A 21,230-nucleotide genomic window follows, 5' to 3' on the forward strand; every position below is an offset into this window, starting at 1 on the left:
ATACCTTGAGTGCCTTTTGTCAATGTTTAAATTATTTATCTTGACACAGCACATGTTTATTTCTCACAAACTAGTCATGTCACATAATGGGGAAAAAAAACACCCAAACACAAACCCCCATGCCTCTGAGACAACTTTGAAGTAAAATACCTGTCTGACTGTTTATTCAACAGGAGTAAGAACTGCACTTCCATGTGTGCTGGTTTACAAGTAAATATTTTTCCTATTATGAATAATTACATAATATGGTCTCTTCTGTAAGTGTAAGTAACTGAACCCGTTTCTAAACTTTTTTTTAAAAAAAGGTGATGTCAATACACAAAGTTCACAACTGAAAAGAATTCAGTTTACACTTTCAACACTTTAAATATCTATATCCAGTATATTAGCTTGAGACATGCAGTTTTAAGTGAATATAAACAGGAAATGACAATTGAATTTCAATGCAGTACTGAAAAGAGCATTCCCTAAATAAGAAAATTATTAACAATTTTTAGTAACATGAACCTTTCTGAAGTTTGAAAGACTGACAGAATGAAATCAGGATGAAAGTACTTATTTAACTTTCTATCTGGAATAGCAATGCCCTTCAAAAATTTCTATTTATATACCTTTCAAAGTAATACTGTGGAAAAGAGAAAACTGACATTATCTGAAGCGATACAAGATGCCATTTAAAGGGTAATTTATTAAAAAAAAAGTCATACACAACATTAAGTAAAAAAATAAATGTGCTTGCTTACATGAAAAAAATTACTGCATGACAACAGCTACCCTGCCATAATGCCAGTGTTGCCTTTATTCTAGTTGAAAGCTCTCTGGAATAACAGCAGGTTTTTTTCACCATTTGGGTTATGTCTCTTCATCCTGGCTGAAGGGTATCTGTACTGCTATAGAGATAAAGCCAGACACCACCATCACCCCTTTTTTGTTTTGTTTTTTCTTTTTACAAGTACTAGTTTATTTAATTTTATTATGAGCACTTAAATTACTTGACTATTTACTTCAAACAGAGTTCAACATACTTTGTAATTTAGTGTTAAAAAGGCCTTGGTTCAGCACGTTAACTATTCACATACATAACTGCACAGAATACTTGTAGCAACTTTCATACTGCTGCTGCAGATCGTCATTTACAGGATTTCTTCCCTTTTCTTTTAAAATACCAAGCTAAAATTGTCTTTTAGAGATAAATGTAATTATATGAAAAGGAGGACCTTGGGCTCTGAATAATCACTGAACTAAGAAAGAATTTAGGAGTAACAGAAGCCATAGTCTGAAATGAAGATTTAAACTTTTGACAGAAATCTTTAAATTCGTAAATCCTTGTGAGCTGAGGGTGTTCTCAGCCTGCCACCCCTGCTGATTTACTAGTCCCTCGATGTCTTCTCTCTCTAATATGGAACACATCTACTTGTAAGTAGTAACTCACAACAGAAATCTCTGAAAGAAAACAGCAAAGGAAACACTGCATTTCTACTTAGAATAGACATAGATCAGGGGATACTCTTGATTACCTTCAAATCCCAATAATCTGTTGCAATCATATAGCATGTCACATGCCTGTATTCTCCACATGGTGGGTGAGAGAACAGCAGTGATCATAGATATTTAATGGATATTTAACTCAGATAATCCTCCCAGTGCAAAAGCGTTAGAGACCTGCACAGACCTAGAGGCTTGTGCTGTCTAAATCCATAATTACTACAAAGTTGCCCTCTGATACCAGGGAAAAATCCACGTAATAAAAATCCTTTATAATCGCATTGCTATTAATTGTAATGGTTAATTGGAAAAAAGTGCTGGACAAGCCAGAATTGCTAAACAGCACCATGATTAACTAGCATATGTAGCAAAGTATTGTGCTGTAGAAATTTCAATACAAACATTTTAAGTGAAGAAATGCCAGGAAATCAAAGTTTGGATATTGCAAAGTTCTTAGCAAGCTTTGTGTTTAAGAAAGGGAATTGAGACAGCTGGAACTACAAGACCCCAGCAGATGCTGCTTTCCAAAGGACTACAAAACACAGGAGAGCAAACAGAGATGTACTTTGCTTCCTGAAGGGGTATAAATCACCAGAAGGAGAAGTACTTGTTTCATATTACACTTTCGCTAGTCCAAAACGTATCAACCCAGATTAGCTTTCTAACAGAGAGTAAGATTTAGTATTTACTCTAATGTTGTTAATCCTGCTTGATTACTTTTATTTTTCCAATGAAAGTATCACCCAAATCTATTAAGTTTAGTATTCTCAGAACAAAATACATAAAGTTTCATGTGTTTCTAAACTAAAACAAAATACATGTATTTCTCTATTTAAAGTTAATTACTGCACAACTATGAATAGATGAGTTACTATTTTCTGAGTATATTAAAGAAGTAGCTTGAATTGCATAAAGTTTTAATAAAAGTTATATTCCTATCTGTAAAAAGGGAAAATGCCGTTAACTTGGCACTTTTCCTATCTGAACCTTAAAATGAGTAGAAACAACATATATTTATTTGTAATGTAAAACATTACTGTGAGCTTAAATAAATTAAAGAAATTTGCTACCATCTGTGGTCTCATATTTCTCATGACAAAGAACTATTAGCACAAGAAGCTCTACCAACTGGATGGTGACCAAGATGAAGGAAAAATGATTTTGTTTCTTTTTCAGTAGCATTTATTTAGTGTAAACTACCAAAAACTTCAATATAACTTGAATATCAGATGCAGTTAACTTTAAAATAAAAAAAAAAAAGTTTGTAGTTGTAACAGGAAGCTCATGAATAAGTATTTATTACCACTTCAATGAAATGCAACTGGCAACTTAACATTCAGATACATGCAAATAGATGAGGATAGTTGACCACAAAGTTAAAAAGGACATAGTTCTACTTAGAATATACTTCTGACAAAACAAAAATTCATACCATCTTTTCAAAATTATTATTAGAAGTGACATTTTACATTATCAGCCAAAGACATTGTCTCCTTGCAACTTCTTTCTTTTGCATATTAAAGACCACTTCTGTTCCATTATTAGTCACAAAGACGGTTTGCTGAATAATTTCCTTTGTTTGTAAGACTGCTACAACAGAAAGAACATCTTGCAAAGAAAAAAGGTCTTATAAAAATAGTTATAAAAAATCTGAGCAACTCAGACCTCAGTCAGATACTCGATCTACATTTCCATGAATTAAATACAAAACACATTGCCGAGTTGGAAGTATCACTTTACATTACTTCAAAAATACACAAATGAACAATGAAAGGTGAAAGAGACCTGAAAATAAAGTATAAAATGCATGATCATGTTAATGAGACTTTCATATCATACAGTGAATATTATACATATCAGAATGCATTAAAGATAGGAGTTCTTCAGTTATAGTTCAATATGATAAACACTCATCACCTGTCCAGCTCATCTGTACAAACAGAACCTGAAAAACAGCCTTAATTAAGATATTAGTACATCTAACAACAGCTAACTCCAAGTTAGACTAGCAGCCTAGCTACAGTGCACTACACAGCCAAAGACGCATGTTTCTGGTCTGTTCTCAAGTCCCCTAAATTCTGTTATGCCCATAGCAAATAAGCAAAGGAACAGCTTACATAATTCTCATGATTCTCTCAAAAACAGGTGGGTGTTACCAGCCAGAAAAAAGGCAGACCTTTACCAGAGTAGAATAAGCAGCAGAAGTACATTTCAGAAAACCCCGTCCTGCTCTTTTGCTATGTTAAGAACCCAAAGGGACTGAACTAAACCAAGCAGGGCTACTCCTTCCTTAGACATGTCTTGAACTTGAATTGTCAGACAACAGGTATAAATTTGAAAATAAGCACATCTCCAAACTCGCAGTAAGTGAAAATAGAAGCAAGCAAGAAGTTCACCTGTAATACAAGGAAAAATCTTTTTCCATTTTCAATTTCCAGATTTCAACAATGTGTAAATACAACACCATATACACAGTTCAACCACTATGCTACATTACACACAGAAGTGACATATTTCAATGCTGTATTACCAAATTTCTTGAGTAATTGATTGTATTTCCCTAAAGTACTTTATTTTCTTTAGCTGGGAAGTGTCTTGTTCTATATTTTGCAACCACCAGATGTTACATAATTGCCTTAATATATGCACATTTTTCAAGACATGTGTAGTATATTTACGTAATTATAAGAAGCTTTTATTTAAATATATATAAATTAGTTTTTAAGGTTTTGCAAAAAAAGTTTATCAGTCTTCTTACCCCTAATCAACTTTTTAGACATGGTTCACAAACCTGTATGAATCCGCAAAAGGAAACCGTACAAGCAAGACACCAGAGATATATGCAGTCCTTCATGTACAGATTAGAAGTAGACCCACCACAGTCTACCTTGCACTTCTGTGAAGCCACAACAACATTATGTGAAGTGGGAGCAGCCCCTACCTGGCATCACCTTTAGTTAGCAGATCTGAGTTCTGTATTGGTACTGTATCGATATCATTCACATGAATTCAGACTATCTCAGATATTCAGTAAGCATTACAACCAGTACTGGCACACCTTTGAGTCTTAGAAAGCTAAAAAATAAATCTACAACTCTAATTAGTTTTATTCGATTCAGCAGAAGCATTGATAACTTCAAAGAAACTTTAATGATGCTTTTAAATGAAAACTCAACTCTTCTGCATCGTTTGTAGTCCTGGCACTGCAGCATGGAGTACATAAGAAAATCACAGAAGGGTTTGGGTTGAAAGGGACCTTAAAGATCTCCTCGTTACACCCCCCCTGCCATGGGCAGGGACACCTCCCACTAGACCAGGCTGCCCAAAGCCACATCCAGCCTGGCCTTGAACACTTTCAGCAATGAGGCATCCACAACTTATGATAAAAAAAAACAATTATATAAATAAATAAATGAAAAATGAAATTTCATATGATTTTAACAGCTGAATATATTCCATAGCAGAAATTTCAGTTTTGCATTTTATTTTTACAGTTATGCCTTCATACAGGTATTTAATAATGTGAGCTCAATGGTGAGGCCACACAGAGCCTTGCAGACCTTTCTGGTCCTTTTCTCCATTTCGGCATCAGGGATCCCAAAGTTCTTACTTCCTTAGCAAAAATGAGTGAGCAGACAAGAAAGATAATTTACGAATTAATTTGTTTGCTAACCAGCAAGAAAAATTGATCACCAACAGATGTTCTTCAAGTTTTATAACCCTTGTATAAATTCTAGTTATATGCCATCCCTCAAAACCAGAAGTTTTCTGTTGCATTATCCATAGAAGACACACGCCTGCTTGCTTTACTCTTTTCCCTATTTAGCACAGGAGAAGGGAGAAGGAACATCCCTGTTTACCATATTAGCTGCTTCTCAGAGACAACATATTTGGAAGGACTATGAGAAAGATGGACAAGCAAAGCACAGACGTGCACTAGATATCTTGATGTTACTTACTCTGGTTACTTACCACTAACTTTCTTTGAAAGATTCCACACGAGCACTCTAGCTACAGTCACCAGGCAGTCACCTACTGCCATCTGGCAGAAGGTATCGTAGGCTTTCAAGCGACTATCAAAAGCAGAGCCATTTTGTCAAACACCTTGATGAAAATGAATGAATAAATGCTAGGAGTGTGCAAGTGCATTCCCCTGGTACCCACAGCCACGCGGATGCCAGTGAAGAGCGAGAGGGGGACAGTGCACCTCACACCAAACAAGTCAAGAGTACAGGGAATTTTCCATGTGTTAATGTGAATACTTCATTTGTCCACTGAACTTCCACAGTGACTTCACGAGCCAAAGAAGCCTTTGTTTTCATGGCACTGTCACGAGATGGCAAAGGGGAAGGTCTCTATGCCACAAAACTTTTCAGCTTGCTCCTATGTAAGGTTGAAATGAGTATCCAGGGGCATTAGGGACAGGGCTGGGAGGTCCTGATGGGACCAGTTCCAGATTCCTGGTGGCCAGGAATTCTCAGATTGGAAAGGACTTCATATTCTGAGCAGGTAAATACGGATCCAGATCACGCACCCAGATCCTGGCAAACAAGCAAGCCTGGGCACCTGGCACAAAGTAATCCTTAGGAGCCTGGCCATTGGTCAGACTAAAAAAAAAAAAAAAAAAAAAAAACACATCTTGAATGCACCAGAACGCATCAGATATTGTGAAGTCTTAGATAAAGTAATCAATATATTAAATGCAAGGAATCAGAGCACTACACAACTGGAAGACGTGTAGTACAATAGCAAGCACATTCTGCTTTATATGCACGTCAAGCAGAGAGAGGACAGACAAAAATGCACCCGTTCCACACACTACAAGCAGAAATGTATCAGTGACACGGCAGGGCATATGGAGCACACAAGGTTACAAGAATACACACGGAAACTCATCTAAAGGAAAAAGGAACCCAGCCAACTACAGGTATAAATGGCACTAAGAGGATACTTCCCTTTTAATCACACTTATCCCTAGGCTAATTTATAACTAATGCTAAAACACACTCCATGCAACCATTAAAAATTCATTTATAGTATCTGATCAATCACTAAAGCAGATTAGACTCCAATGTCCAAATATCACACAGAACCTTAAAAAGATACACCTCTCTTCATTTGGGCTTCCCAGCAATAACAAAAACAAAGTGCTGCCTCCAAGAATGCACGCTTTTTTCTTAAAATCAGTACAATACCCTGAAATAAAAAGGGGCTAGCAAGATTAATGGACTACGCAACATCATCAGTAGGCTTCCTGAACTTTCTAGTTCAATGAGTTTCATAATTCAGAAAGAAAACCAGAGCCTATTACGGAAAGAATACAGAGCACTGTGGGCACTGACTTATCCATCAAGGGGAAGACAGAGGCAGCAATAAAGAGCGTAAAAAAAAAAAAAAAAGAAAGAAAGAAAGAAAGAAAGAAAGAAAGAACAAGCTCCCCCTCAAATGAGAAAGAAGTTACAGAAAGCAAGAATGGAATGATTTAGAGTTTTAAAAAAGCAGAGAAGTGTTTTTAATTACAATACTGTCAAATCACATACAAGTCTCAATTATTCTTTCAATAAGTTATTTGGAAAAGAACTTTTGGCCATAAAGCTATTTTTCACTTCAACTGGTAGACTAAATTTTGACACTAGCAGATAGTACATATATATTTTTAAAATATATTAAAACCTAAATTGTTGCAATGGGAACTAAGATTTATTCACAGGCCAAACAAAATTTCTTCCTACCATGAATGATGTAGTAGGAATTTAACAATACCAGGGAGCCTGTCTAACAGTTAGCTGTTGTCAAGTCTAGCAGCCCTCCTCATCCTCTTCTGCCACATTTTCTTACTCTTTACTTTTTGAAAGCACTGAATACTCTTCTGACCTAAGACGCGTAGATGTGGTGCTTAGGGATGTGCTTTTGTGGTAGACTTGACAGTGCTAGGTTAACAGTTGGACTTGGTGATCTTAAAGGTCTTTTCCAACCTAAATGATTCTCTGATTCTAATGGTGAGTCAATTCAAGGAACTAAGCCTTGAAGAAATTACACTTTTTTTGGTAAGATTAGCCATCAAATCAGAACACAGACACTCAGCAACACCACTGCAAGGGAAGAAGAAATGAGTGTAGGGCTGGCAAAAGGAGAGGGCAGAAGACAGAACTGTATCTTGTCACTGTATCACCTGAGCTGTACCATCAAACTGCAACTTCAGCCACTGTAACTCAGCTTTAAACCTATGAAAGCCCTCTCTTGAGCATAGTTCTGTTTCATATTCTACCCATTCCTGGCGTTATTTCTGACAGAGTCGTTTTCAAAGAAGTCTGTGTCATGAGGACCTCAAGAACACATAGGAAGAAATTGCCAGTCCACTATATCACTTATTTAAAATACCCTCACAACAATCAATCACTACTTGAAATCAAATCAACCTACAAAAATCTGAAAGTACAGGGCAAAGATCAAAGTTTATGTATTTTGTGGTTTCCTATCACAGATGAACAACATTAACAACTTCCATGTAACTCAGGGACTATTGGAAGAAAAGTTTATATTTTCATGAAAATTCATTTTATTTCGCAAATTTCAAGTTTTCATTTTATTTTTTTTAAGTGACAATGTCAGCATCAAAAGATTTTACAATGCAAACGTGCAACATTAAGATCCAGAAAATGTGAGACATTAACATTAGGTAGCAGATATCTCAGCAGTACTATTCACAAGCTAAGAAGTTAACTTTCACAAATCATTGCTTACCTTTTCTAATGCAGATTAACTCATGTACACCACAAGTTCGTTCACCACCTATTTGGAAATAAATCATTAGAAAATATTAGCAATTAAAATGTACTTGGCTTCTTAATAAGACTTACAAACAGCATGAAAGAAAAAGCTGCAAAACATAATATTTAATAAAAATGCAAAAGACAGTTTTCTCCAAAGGATATCCTGAATAAATTGAAAACTTGCTAAATTAATAAATGTATCTTTGGCTTAACATTGCTAGCAACAGTGCAATTTGAAGAGTTTTACAGAGAATTTATACTGACAAAAAAATGCAAGCAAATTAACTGAAACCATACTAAAACTATTTGCCAAATATAAAGCTTGATTTCCTGTTCTGAGGGAACTATCGTCTACAGAAGATTTCTCAAAACGTCAGAAATATTGGTAACACAACAGAACACCAAAATAATGTTTTGAGGCAGGACAAAAAAAAAAAAAAAAAAAAAGAAAGCCTGTAACTAAAGGCTGGGTTTATCTGGAATTTATCTTCAAGAGTCTTGTTGGGGTTTTACTTAAGCTTTTAAACAGCTGTACAGAATTTGAGAAAATAAGGGAATAACAAAGTTGTTGGTAGAAATATTATACTTTAAATTTCAATAGAAAAACATTTTAATGTTATAACTACAGCTAGTGAAGAAAAGACTAACGGATAACATACCCAGTAAGGACACTGAAAGAACCACAATGGAAGAAGAATACAAGCAGTCAACTGAATTGAAATAGGAAAGTGTGACACTGGGGGATCTGTAGGGACCTACTACTGAGCACCGCAGCCAGAGGAACAGGCAGTTACAAGCCATTGAAGAGATTCTTTTAATGGTATTGAGAAACTGTTGGAAGAGTTGATTTTTATTATCATGACTTTATATTGAATGAATTTACAGTATTCATCATCTTGTTCTCTATTAAGTAAAACATTTTGGAATGATATTCCCCACGGTCAAACCTTTAGCAACACCAAGCTGTGGCCTGCCTTAACTGAACCCTAATGCCCACTAAGCCTTTTGCCACTGACAAAAGGTTCTGTTTATCTGAACAGAACGCAGAACTGAAGGGCTCTGATCACACAGATCACCATACATGGTGCTCTTAAACTTCATGAAAATACAAAACTGTTCCAAAAAACCACAAGCCATATATGTCAATCTCTATAGGATTCCAAACACTTCACAACACTCTAAAACTCCAGATAATAAAATTCTTTCCATCTCAAAAAAAACACATGGAAATCTGTCATACATCACTTACTACTCTTCTTCATTCCATAATAAAGGAACTATGTCATATAATAAAGGATGTTATGATACAATATCAGCTGATATTTAAAACTCATAACTGATAACATTGCCAGCTGCTGTTAATATTGTTTTAAGAAGATGCATATATTTGTAGTGAAACCTACATTCTAAATAAATAATGGTAGGAAATGCATATATTAGAGAAAGACGGATAAAAAGGACCAAATAAGTGGAATAAAACAACTTCTACAACAAAATTAAATGCCTGTGAGATATGAAGTCAGAAAGCATCCTCATTTTGAGCATACAATGCAACTATTGTTTTTAATACTCAGCAATCTGAAATACAAGCCTCAAAGATACTCTTGAATGGGAAATCAAAAATCAATGACCCTGATTATCCCAGAACTTCTTTACAGCCACCATCATTACAGAACACAGCAACGTAAGAGTGCTCTTCTAGATAGCAAAGAGTGCTCTTCTAGGAACTGACCAGTATCATTCTTACGTTTTGCTTTCAACATCTTTTCTGAGTAAGAAAAAATGGGTTTAAAAGAAACTGTTTTTATGACAGAAATGCATTAAAAAAATCAGATTTGGGGAGAAGATTACAGTCTTCTTTCAAGTCAGTGCAGTCATCCTCAGGCTACAAAAGAGAAATTCAGAGCGACTGTAACACTTGTCTCTAGATTTTCTCCTCCCGATAGACTTAAATTCAGAAGTGAAAAAAAAGTTACTGAAAAAAAAACAAAACAAAACATTTTTTTATTCCACAAGTGCTAGGCAGTTAAAAATAAAGATTCACATAGAAATGACTGTGAGAAGACCAGTGAGCAGCATTAGACTTTACTTTGCACTCAGTGACTTCAACAAGCATGAAATCTCATTACAAATTAATGTTAGTTGTGCATTTTGCATTGGTACCTTCTGTTTTCAAGAATACGTGTAAATGATTGAAAAAGCTATTTAAGACATTGTAATGTTCTACTAAATAAAACCTTTACATTAAGCCTTCTACTGTTTTTTAATCCACTACAACACTATACAGCAAATGTACAAAACTTAACATGCATTCTTTCAGGATTTAAATTTTGTCTTTTTATTGTCCTTGAAGCTCCCAAATTATATGTCTTATTTAATGGGCGACTAATCTTTTACTCTTTCAAAACCACTTTTGAATGGAAACTGACTGTTGAATAAAAATACATCATGAACTACGTGTTCTGAAAGCAAAGTTGAAGAAAGCATCTTTGATATTTAACCAATTTATTAAACACAAAATATTATCCTCAAGTGACTCAGGCAGATTTTGTTTTCCCTAGTGCTCTCTTCAAAATCGTGGAACTAATACATTTTTCACACCTTGCTTTTACTCACAGTTTAACAAATGAACACAAGTTTTCCTGTCTTTCCAACTCGGAGAAGGCGCTCAGCTTTGAATAACCTTGTCATTGAAAGAAACTAAAGTGTAAATATGAAAACATTCTGCATGACAGCAAGGTGTCAACTGTTAACCCAGCACTCCTGCAGGCTGAAAAGGCTGGCTTTGTGTCTGTTAGCCCACAAATCCCAAAGGTTCACTGGTATGACCCTCTTAAATTTTACAGTCTTCAAATGTTAAAGTAATTAAGTTTAATATAGTGGTGGGTCACCATGCTTTTATAGTTAATAGTCTGATTTAGATACAAATTATTATTAATTCTACTTCATCATGACTGTGAACATCTTTTCTATTTAACAGTTTAAAGTTTTAAGTGGTTTTGCATATAAGATGAAGTAATACTGTACCCAAAATGCTGTAGAATAAAAACTGAGGATATGAGAAAAACTGGGAATGAAGCTTTTCATATCTTTTCAGATAATGGAGGCAAAATGAGAAATAATGAAAGATGAATTAATTTTATAATTATACATTCAAACACTTTAGTTTTCTTGAGTTAGACTGACCATCTAGTGGCCCTAAGATCTACATCATTCAAACATGTAGCACAAACTGAACAGACAGAGACTTTACTTAAAACAAAAGGCAGCTGCTGAAACATTTGACAAAGTTTAATTTTCTCAATTTAAATTCTCAATTTAAAATGAAGATTTTGTACCCCGAGCCTCTATCTGTGAGGATGACTATCATAATTTATTGCACCAAAAACACGTAAAGTTGTTCACCAAAGAAAAAAACTACACCTCAGTTTTGTATTGATTATATTGTAACATTTCATTTCCTTCTGAATTTTGAATTGTACTAGTTTCAAAGGTCTGCTATGTTTGGACTCGAGTTGAAACTCCATTACTAGGTGCTGAAAGTAATCAGCTAGAAAACTGGGAGCAACCTGTGGCTCCCTGAGAGACTCCAGAGCACGATCGTCCTCGAAGGAGGTTTCTCAGGGCCTCAACCAACCAAGATCTGCAAGGACAGAAATTCTGACAGCTGGTTCACAGTGGTGCCATTGTGAACATGTCTTCCTTATACCCAGTCAGGATTTCCCATTTTAGCCCACGCCTGCTACCTCACGTGCATTCACTGTGCACTCAAAGAATCCACCTCCCTTTCCCAAGCCCCTCCTGATATGCCAAGTACTACAGCCCGCCACCAGCTTCGCAGCTCTCTTCTGGAATCCCTCGTGTGCCGATCTGTCTCACAGTGGGTTAACAGCCCACACTGCTGCTGAGGCATGCGGCTGATCCACTTCCAACTTGCTGACCACCAGGACCTCGGGGCTCTTTTGTGCAGAATCCTAGAATCATTAAGGTTGGAAAAGCCTTCCAAGATCATCTGGTCCAACCATCCCTCTACTACCAATATCACCCACTAAACCATGTCCCTAAGCACCACGTCCAACCTTTCCTTGAACACCCCCAGGGACAGTGACTCTACCACCTCCCTGGGCAACCCGTCCCAGTGCCTGACTGCTCTTTCTGAGAAGAAATGTCTCCTCATTTCCAACCTGAACCTCCCCTGGTGCAACTTGAGGCCATTCCCTCTAGTCCTGTCACTAGTTACCTGTGAGAAGAGGCCGACCCCCAGCTCCCCACAGCTTCCTTTCAGGCAGTTGCAGAGAGCAATGGGGTCTCCCCTGAGCCTCCTCTTCTCCAGACCAAACAACCCCAGTTCCCTCAGCCGCTCCTCACAGGACTTGTGCTCCTGCCAGCCTGTCCCAAGCCTGCAGTGCAGCATGGGCTTGCCACCCCTGGACTGGGACTTGACATTTGTTCTTGTCGAAGTTCACACGGTTCCCGTCAGCCCTGCCCTCCTGCATATGAACTGCTCCCCTCCCTGCTGTCACCCACAGCTCAGTGAGGGTGCGCTCCATCCCTCTGACGAACACATCCAAGTCTTGGTTCCAGAATTGAGACCATGGTACCGCTTAGGGCACTGTGTATACAACACATACTTCTTCAGTTTAGCAGCAAATCCACACATTACTACTTGCAACACAACATTACACTGTACCACTGAAGTCTTTGTCAGCAGGTGTAACTTCGGGGGCACACTTTTTATGTGATACATTACTTTCCTACTGAGTTTTGTATTTTAATTTGCATTTTGATAAGTTTGGACTACATTCAACAAACACGCACTTGATGTTGTATTCAGCATTAGCTCTCTTTTCCCTTGACTAACCCGCAAAGTCTCAGTGCAGAATGCCAACACCAAAGGCGCTATGTGGCTTGAAAAGAGCAAGTGGCAGCAGTACGACCCACAAGAGCCCGCCTTGCTGCGCCACACAAATGGAGAATGGGACAAGCAAAAAAAGCCTAATCAGTTGTGTGATGGGCTAACTTGCCTGGTGCACATGGAAAATACCAGTGCTTTGGGTATGAAATGCAAGATACTTAGGAAATCCATTCTTAGAAGAATTATGCTGTCTCATAACATATACCAAATTTATTCTAAAATACAACTATAAGGAGAGTGTTCTGGCTTATGCATACCAACAAATCTACTCCTTGAAAAATTGTCTCAGATTGTGAACTGATCTTAAGAAAGAATCTGATTTTAGAAGGAAAAACAGCTAACTAAAAGAAAAACAACGCTGGAAACACTTCCACAGAACAGCAACTCTATAGCCGGTATCAGTATGGTATTTTTTCCTAAAAGGTTACATACACTTATGAGCGCATCCTCATACTTGGTGTAAAATTAACTTTGTATTCCTGCAATAAACTTGTTACAGTTTTAGTCTGTAAACAATATTGCATATGTAAAAACTGAAATGTTTACAGTTGAATGCTCACTAGTGGTCGAAAAGCAAACAATGTTAGAATCTATTAGTAAATAGACAGCAAGTTAAAAAAAAATGCTACTTTATGTTCTTATTATGTATCCTGCACATTTTGTGTGGTTGGGACTCCTCTCTGTCCTTCCATCCCGAAGAATAAAACAGAACTACAGAAGGCACAAAGAAAGGGGGAGAAAAGTCCATAAAAATACACAGTGGTTTTCATAGGAGGAGTTATTTAATAGACTCTTGGACTCTGGAAAAAAGACTCAACAGATGGTGTACATAAGCAGGTAAATAAAGAAGAGTTATTCACTGTCTAACCCACTAATAAGAGAAATAAGTATCTGATTAAATTAGCAGCAGATGTGTTCAAGGCAAACAGTTTTCAGGAGTAAATTAGGGTTATAAAAACATAAGATTGATTTCCAACTTTCACTGTAAAGACCATCTCCTCTGCTTGCGCCATTTAATATGCTTCCACCATATAACTATCTAATAATTCCTTAGCCTATAAAATCATCTAATCTGTCCTGAATTAATTTAAGAATATTTTGTTTGTTATCTGACCATAAAAGTAGTGACAAACATTAGAACTTTTCTGACACGCAGAATACTTCATTTTTAATTATATTTATATTCAACAGCACTGATGCCACTGACTAATGAATTAGCAATCAGTGACAATTAACCAAGAATAGCATAGCCATTTCTGTTTCTCAAACAAATGTTGGGTCCAATCCTATCCACAATTAAATAAATGGAAGCATCTCCACTGAGTTTTAGAAGCCAAGAAAAAAGGAGGTTAGACAGATTGTATAAACAGATTATATCAAAAATTGAGAGGTTCTCAGGGACCATCTTCCCCCACCATGAAAATATCATCTCAGTTTCCTTTCTACCCAGAATCACAAGACACTTATCTTTCCTCACTCTTCTGACAACTGAAATACAATTTTACCTTGTTTTCAGTCAAGTACTTCTTCAAATAAGTCTTATTAATGGAAATGAAGAGGTACAGTATATATCAGTAGCAACAGAAACAGTATAAATGGTTTGAACCTGACCTAAGACCTGTGCAGTATTTTTCTTTAAATATGAGTAGAAAGAGAACCAGCAGCTACAGTAAGAATGGTTATCTCACTGCAAATGACAAGAAGATAGTAGTGCATATTGACTGGGGGTGTATACTCTATCAAATGCTCTGGAACTAAGAAAGAAGATGTCAACAACAAAAATTGATAGTAACAAAGAGATAAAAAAATCAGTACAACTCTTGACTAATTCCTACAGTTTTTAGCTAATACCACTGAATCAACACTCGAGAGCAAAATTTCACAACAGAAAGTAAGCCAAGAAACAGGATTTTTTTTTATGATGAATGATCTATGGACTTGTGTATAATTTATTTTAGAAGTATATGTTTTAAATATTTTAATCAAAGAAATTGCGAGAAGAAATAATTCATGGAAATAGTACACGTAAACAGCTCTCGTATTTCAGATAAAGCAGTAAGGTTATGATACAAAAAGAAATTACACCAAGAACTTGTATTTTGAAAGATCCCAGATAGTAGGAAGAATGCTCACTTTAGACTACAAAACAAAAATACGTGTAAAATGTGTCAATCACACTGAACCTATCATTTTTCACATTGAAGATTATGTTCCTCTGCAGCATGAGGTATATTTGACAACAGATTCAACTTTCATTTGCTGTCTTACAAATAACTTTCCAAACCATGCCAAAGTTTCTCCATCTCACTCCAGAGATGGTTTTACACAGAAAGCTCTCCCACCTCCAAGAGTTAAATACTCAAAGATTAGAAAGTGCAAGGATTAAAAGCTGACTTGAAATCCCCACTGCAATCCCCAGGTGTACATTTAGCTTGGCATATAAGACCTTTGCCTTTTTCATTGTGAGACTTGACAATATTTAGAAAAAAGCCAGGACTGTCAACTGTGGGTCCCTCACATCAGTCCGTGCAGAAGCTGGAAGAAGCCTACAGGGTCAGCCTATGAATAAGGTGAAGAGAAAATATGACCCAACAGTCACAGCAGTTGAAAGTTTTCCAGAAAACAGCTAGACTTTCCTTTTATTCATAAATCTCCTGCATTTTGATGGGCAATATAAGCCACCATTTTTAATCAGGCAGCCACTGGGTGTTTGCTTTCTTGTGTGCCCATCCTGAATGCCAAGAGTTCCCATTTGCAATAGTGCTAAGCGTTCAAAAATGAACCAGATTCCAGAATTTCGCTCTGAACAGATCACCTCTTCTTATATGAAGTATGATAACTTCAACTCAGCCCACGGGGAGCTTGTCAAATAGATGTCTGTAGAGCATCAGAGGTTAGATGTTTTTAAAAGGCACCCCACTCTATTACCATAAAGGAGGCAGAGAACTAATGGCTTTTTTATTTCAGTAGCGCCCTAACACTCCAGTGATGATGATGTAACGCAAATCCATCCAGCAAATTGTTACTTTTGCACACGGCAAGGCTTTACTGTCATCAGCAAGTAAAGCAGGGAATCATACTTACAATGACAACAACAACAAAAAATAATACAAGATAACACCCACTGAATACTTTCCACTACAGACGGTGAACGAGCATAAAATAGTATTAAACAGGTTCTGTGTGGCTGATCAAATCCAATACCCTGACACTTGATCCACCCCACATTTAACAAATGTGTTGAAAGTGGGCCTAGGTACAAAATAGGGTTTCTTATGTTTAGGCTTTATTCAAAACTGTGGCTGCTCCTCGACATGCACCCTGGCTGCAGCAGCGTGGGTCCAGAAGCACCACAGCTTATTCAGGTCAGCACCAACTGGACCTCCGTGTCACCTCCTGCCCGACAGCACAGAATATCCGGGGTAACCTGGAGTCAAGGTAAAACTGCTCCCTAGGCCAGATTCATCCCGCAGGCCACACATACGATACTCCCACCTAGGCACTGTATGTAGCTTGTTCCTTGGTTTCTCCTCCGGATTATGAAGTTTGCTCCTAGGAATGGTTTTCACATAACCCATATGAAGCAGTGTTCTAACTCCCCTCTCTTCTTATTTCCAGAAATAAAAAGTAGGTTCATTTAGCAATTTTGGCTTTGTTTCCCAATGAAGTGAAGGTTATATAACTTAACGATCTACTGCCAATGAATTCAGGGGCTAATTTACATTAAAATTGACACAAAGTTGTCAGAACTTAATACTTTTAGGATTCAAAGCTTCGTGAACATCAGCAGCCAAACCCAAGACAGCCACCAATCTCACCAAACCCAGGGATGTCCAGCCAGCCAATAAATCCATGCAAACAGCTGCACCTGCCTGCTGCCAAACAAACAGCTGGCAGACAAGGATTGGAAGGGAGAAACGAGCTTGTCAGAAACATCAGAGATCTGAGTACACGCCAGAGACACTCTGGAGACCCAGGGACAAAAAGAAAAGCACTCGAAAAAGCCTACACACATGAAGAGGACCTCAGAGTACAACAGGAGTGTAACAGGAAACTGTAACGGGAAACGGTTACACTGGTGAGATCAGAAGGGGAAAAGTATGGGAAGCCAGGTTCATTAGTCTCACTACTCAATCAATAATTTAGTAAATGACAGCACTATGCTATAACTCCTTCTTCTCCGCTACATTCATTTTATCTGTACAACTCACTACTCTCTTTAACACTGCTTCTGAATTCTTAGCACTGAACTCCTCACAATGCAAGGTAACTCGGTCTGGAACAGCTCACCTCTGAACACACTCCCTTCCTTGAGAAATGCACAGCTTTGTATAGCCTGCACCACATTACAGCACGTTCAAGTGCAGCCCACAAACCCGGCACAAGCAGATCCACGAGGATACGCAGGTCTGCCTCAGGTTATAAAGCCTCCCACTGTGACCTTTACCTTTCTCTTCCCTCCTCCCTGCAATATGATTTCCATTGCTAGCTCCTCACCCAGACTTCAAATCCCAACTCGTAAGGCAGGTGCCTAAGTCTTGCGACTGCTCAGAAGAGCAAAAGCAGCATACAGAAACCAAATTAACGCTGCCATGAGGAACATTACCATGGTGATGCTGAAGGACTCTCAGAAACGGCTCCTCCACTCTCGCTCTTCCCATCCCCAGCAAATGGCCACCAGACCCCATGCCGAGGCAGCCACCATCGGTAAGATCCAAATCCCAGGCTGCCCACCGTGCTGGTCTTACCGCGCTCCTCAGTTTTGCCTGACTGTCCTCCGTATCTGCCATCCTCCCCATCCCAGTATTCTCTGTACTGAATGAATTTAGCATTCTTCTACATTATGTGGAAACATTACACAATTAATAACCTTGCATCTCAAAATAGAGCTGCTACTAAATACTAACACTCATTTTGCTTAGGAAGAGAAATATGACAGAAATAAGAACTGCAGATAAAAGTCTTTAATCCTATTTAAGACAAAACTTTTTCCCAGTAGGTTCCCTGCTGTTGTTTTCTAGCAAATCTGATTGCCCGCACTATGCAAACTGTATACCTGATGCCTGTATAAAACAAAACACCTAACAAACAAATAGAAACATCTTTTAAGATGACATTAACTTTTAAAGAGAAAGGTTTAACTGCTCCTGCAATCACTAAATTAGGGCTTTGAACTTGGTCACATGAAGAATATCGTTTGTTTGTTTTTTTTAAAAGGTCCAGCAGTAACCACAACGCAAAAAAAGTAACTAAGTGTTGGCACTGACCAAAACAGCAATGATCACTGCCCATGGCCACTGGCTCCTTGGTTCTCTATACCACTTCATACAAAAAGCTTTTTTTTGTTGTTTTTTAAACAAAAAATGGGTGTTAACAGTAGAACTGATGTAAACTTGTAAGCTGACAGAGTGATGCTAGAAACAGCACTTAGAGATTTTTAAAAGCAGTCAATAGACTAAATTTCTCACAGCCAGCAAATCCTACTTTAATTTTCTGCACTTTGCACATATAACTATATATAACCTGCTTCAAGGGAGTTTTGAACTATTTTACGTTTATTCTTCAGTCAAAAGTTATTAGCCTTGCTTATTGCATATGACTTTACCACCCCTCAAAAATCTGTGCAACTGAGAAGTCTTTTAAACCAAACAAAGTATTTTTTTCTGTTAACTTAATTACAAACATTTACAAATTTGCTTGGACATGATGCAAATTCTGTGTTTTGCCCTTTTGGGCTATAAGTCCTGGGGATTCATCCTCTCTTCAAGAGTCAGTATTCACACAAACCCAACCCATACTTTTAAACACTGCTGACCAGGAAATCATGGTGTTCAAAGCAGGATACTGCAACACAAACAGGAGGAGGAGGAGTTCACCAAGATGAGGAATAAAAATTGTGACACCTACTAACAAATCTACAGGAATCAGCTATTTGGTTGTGAACAAAGAGGATGCCACATTCCTGCTACAGACTGCACCAGAAAAATGCATTTTGTTTTCTGTCTTCAGGCAGAGAACTAAGTGAAAAACCTAGTAGGTCAGTTTCATGATTGGATATTTTTACCCTGCCTCCCCTTTAATAGTAAACTACAGAGCAAATTCTAGATTCACAGAATGGTTTGGGCTGGAAGGGACCTTAAAGACCACTCAGTTCCAGCCGCCTGCCATGGGCAGGGACACCACACCACCCAGCAGATCAGGCTGCCCAAAGCCCCATCCAGCCTGGCCTTCAAAGACTTCCAGAGACTAAGTCCCCCGATGACAATTTCACATTCGTACAAGACAGGCTATTTCTACATCTGGCCTTGATGAGAGAGGTGTTGCATTCTTTTCACAGGCTAATTTGCTTAACTCATTCATGATCGTTTGCTTTAACTTTTAAGGACTGATGCCCTAAATCATCTGAAAATATCAAACATGGATTTTATTTTTTTGGTGAATATTTTCCTTTTTTTTTTTTTAATATTACAAATTCTCACAGCTTTCTGGCATAATGCAGCCTAAAATGGAAATAGGGACAGATTTTGAAGGACCGACAATTGTTTTTCTGAGCTCGAATTGCATAAAAAGTCCAGACCCACCTGAAAAAATTGCCGTCTTCCCGTTACTATGATGTGGGCTTTAAGAGGACCCGGCCAACTCGAGGCTGGCCAGCTCAGCTTCCAAGGCAGGGTGAGCCCGCGGCTTTGCCTGCAACTTCTCCTTACGGAGGCCTGAATTACTGATCCAAGGAAACCGACAGCACAGGAGCATCCCACATGAAAACAATCAAGAGCTGTTTGCGTGGTTTTTCCCCTCGCTGTTTTCCTACCCTGGAAGTTACGACAACCGCTTTCGGAAGCGAGCGCTGCAGCCAGGGGAAGCAGCATACCTTACAGCCTTATTTCCCTGCCATTAAAGTTCGGGGATTTATTTATTATTTTTTTTTAACGGAATTCCCCACAAAAATTACTCTCAGAACGGAGAGGGGAGGCGTCGGGGCGCAGCCTCCATCCCCAGGCGAACCAACAAGTGCTGGCAGCACCCCTCTCCTTTTTTCTGCTGCTGTCTGAGCGGGGAGCCTCCCTGGAGCCCCGCCAGCCCCGGGGCCGGGAAGCGGTCGGTGCAGAGGAGGGCCCGTTCATCCCGTTTTTTTTTTTTGTTGTTGTTTTGTTTTGTTTTTTATTTTTTTTTTTTACCCGGGGCATCCTCTGCAGGAGGAGGCGGAGGGGATGAAGGGGGCGCCCCTCGCCCTCCCGCGCGCCCCCGCGCCGGGGGGGAGCCGTGCCCGGGGGAGGGGAACGGAGGAGGAGGAGGCGGCGGCGGAGGGGGAGGAGGAGGGGAGCGCGTTATTGGCCTACTTACCGTCAATCGCCATGATCCCGGCGGTGGGCCGTGCCGTGCCGTGCCGTGCCGGGAGGGCGGGGGGCAGGCAGCGGAGGCGCTGCCGGCCGCGGCGCTGCCGGGCGGGAGCGCGGGGCGGGGCCGGGCCGGGCCGGGCCGGGGGCTCGTGGCTCCGCCCCGCTCCCGCCGCCACCGCCCAACGGCCGTGCGCGTGCCCGAGCGGCGGCCGTTTAACCGGCGCGGCGCGCGCACACCCCCCCCCCCGGAGCCCAACCGCCCCGCCCCGCGCCCGTCCGTGAGGCGAAGCCCCGCCCAGCCGCCTCTGCGTGAGGGGCTGCGGCCATTGCCCCTCACAACTGCAGTTAGACGGGGGGTGAGGTTGGTTCCCTGTCGCGATAAATAAGGCTTTTTTTGCTTTTTTTGTTTGTTTGTTTGTTTTCCAGCCCGTTAGGATAGGCGGGGTTTTGAAACGTTGTTGCCCCCAAGTTTGGGGAGAAAATGATGAAGGTCGCACCACTTTGCATATTTTTATGCTGCTGTTTTGTTTTTTTTTTTTTATTATTATTATTTTTCCAGAGCTATTGGTCGAACCAGACAGCAAAACCATCGAAGCGTTAGTTTCAGTCAGACTGTGGTTCCACAAGCACCTCCCTAACTCCTCAGTCGGGTGTGCAGAGCTCGTCTGTGCAGCTGAAGAGTTGCACATCACAGTAAAAGCGCTGAAAAAAATAAAA

At 39.1% G+C, this 21,230-nt stretch overlaps 1 protein-coding gene across 3 annotated transcripts in view; it reads right to left on the minus strand.

The window, feature by feature from the left end:
• Nucleotides 1-20,667, minus strand: part of SYT14 (synaptotagmin 14) — an 88,426-nt gene extending 67,759 nt beyond the window's left edge. For 2 of the 3 annotated variants that reach the window (XM_048057626.2, XM_048057623.2), the window contains exons 1-2: nt 20,518-20,667; nt 8,230-8,277 (exon numbers count right to left, since the gene is read on the minus strand). In XM_048057626.2, the coding sequence (XP_047913583.1) occupies nt 8,230-8,277; nt 20,518-20,530 (61 nt within the window). In that variant the 5' untranslated portion in view covers nt 20,531-20,667. The remainder of the gene's footprint in view (nt 1-8,229; nt 8,278-20,517) is intronic. The other variant, XM_048057624.2, reaches the window with a different exon arrangement.
• Nucleotides 20,668-21,230: the final 563 nt, after the last annotated feature.

This window comes from Anser cygnoides, chromosome 3 (assembly GCF_040182565.1).
Source record: "Anser cygnoides isolate HZ-2024a breed goose chromosome 3, Taihu_goose_T2T_genome, whole genome shotgun sequence".
Lineage (NCBI taxonomy): Eukaryota > Metazoa > Chordata > Aves > Anseriformes > Anatidae > Anser > Anser cygnoides.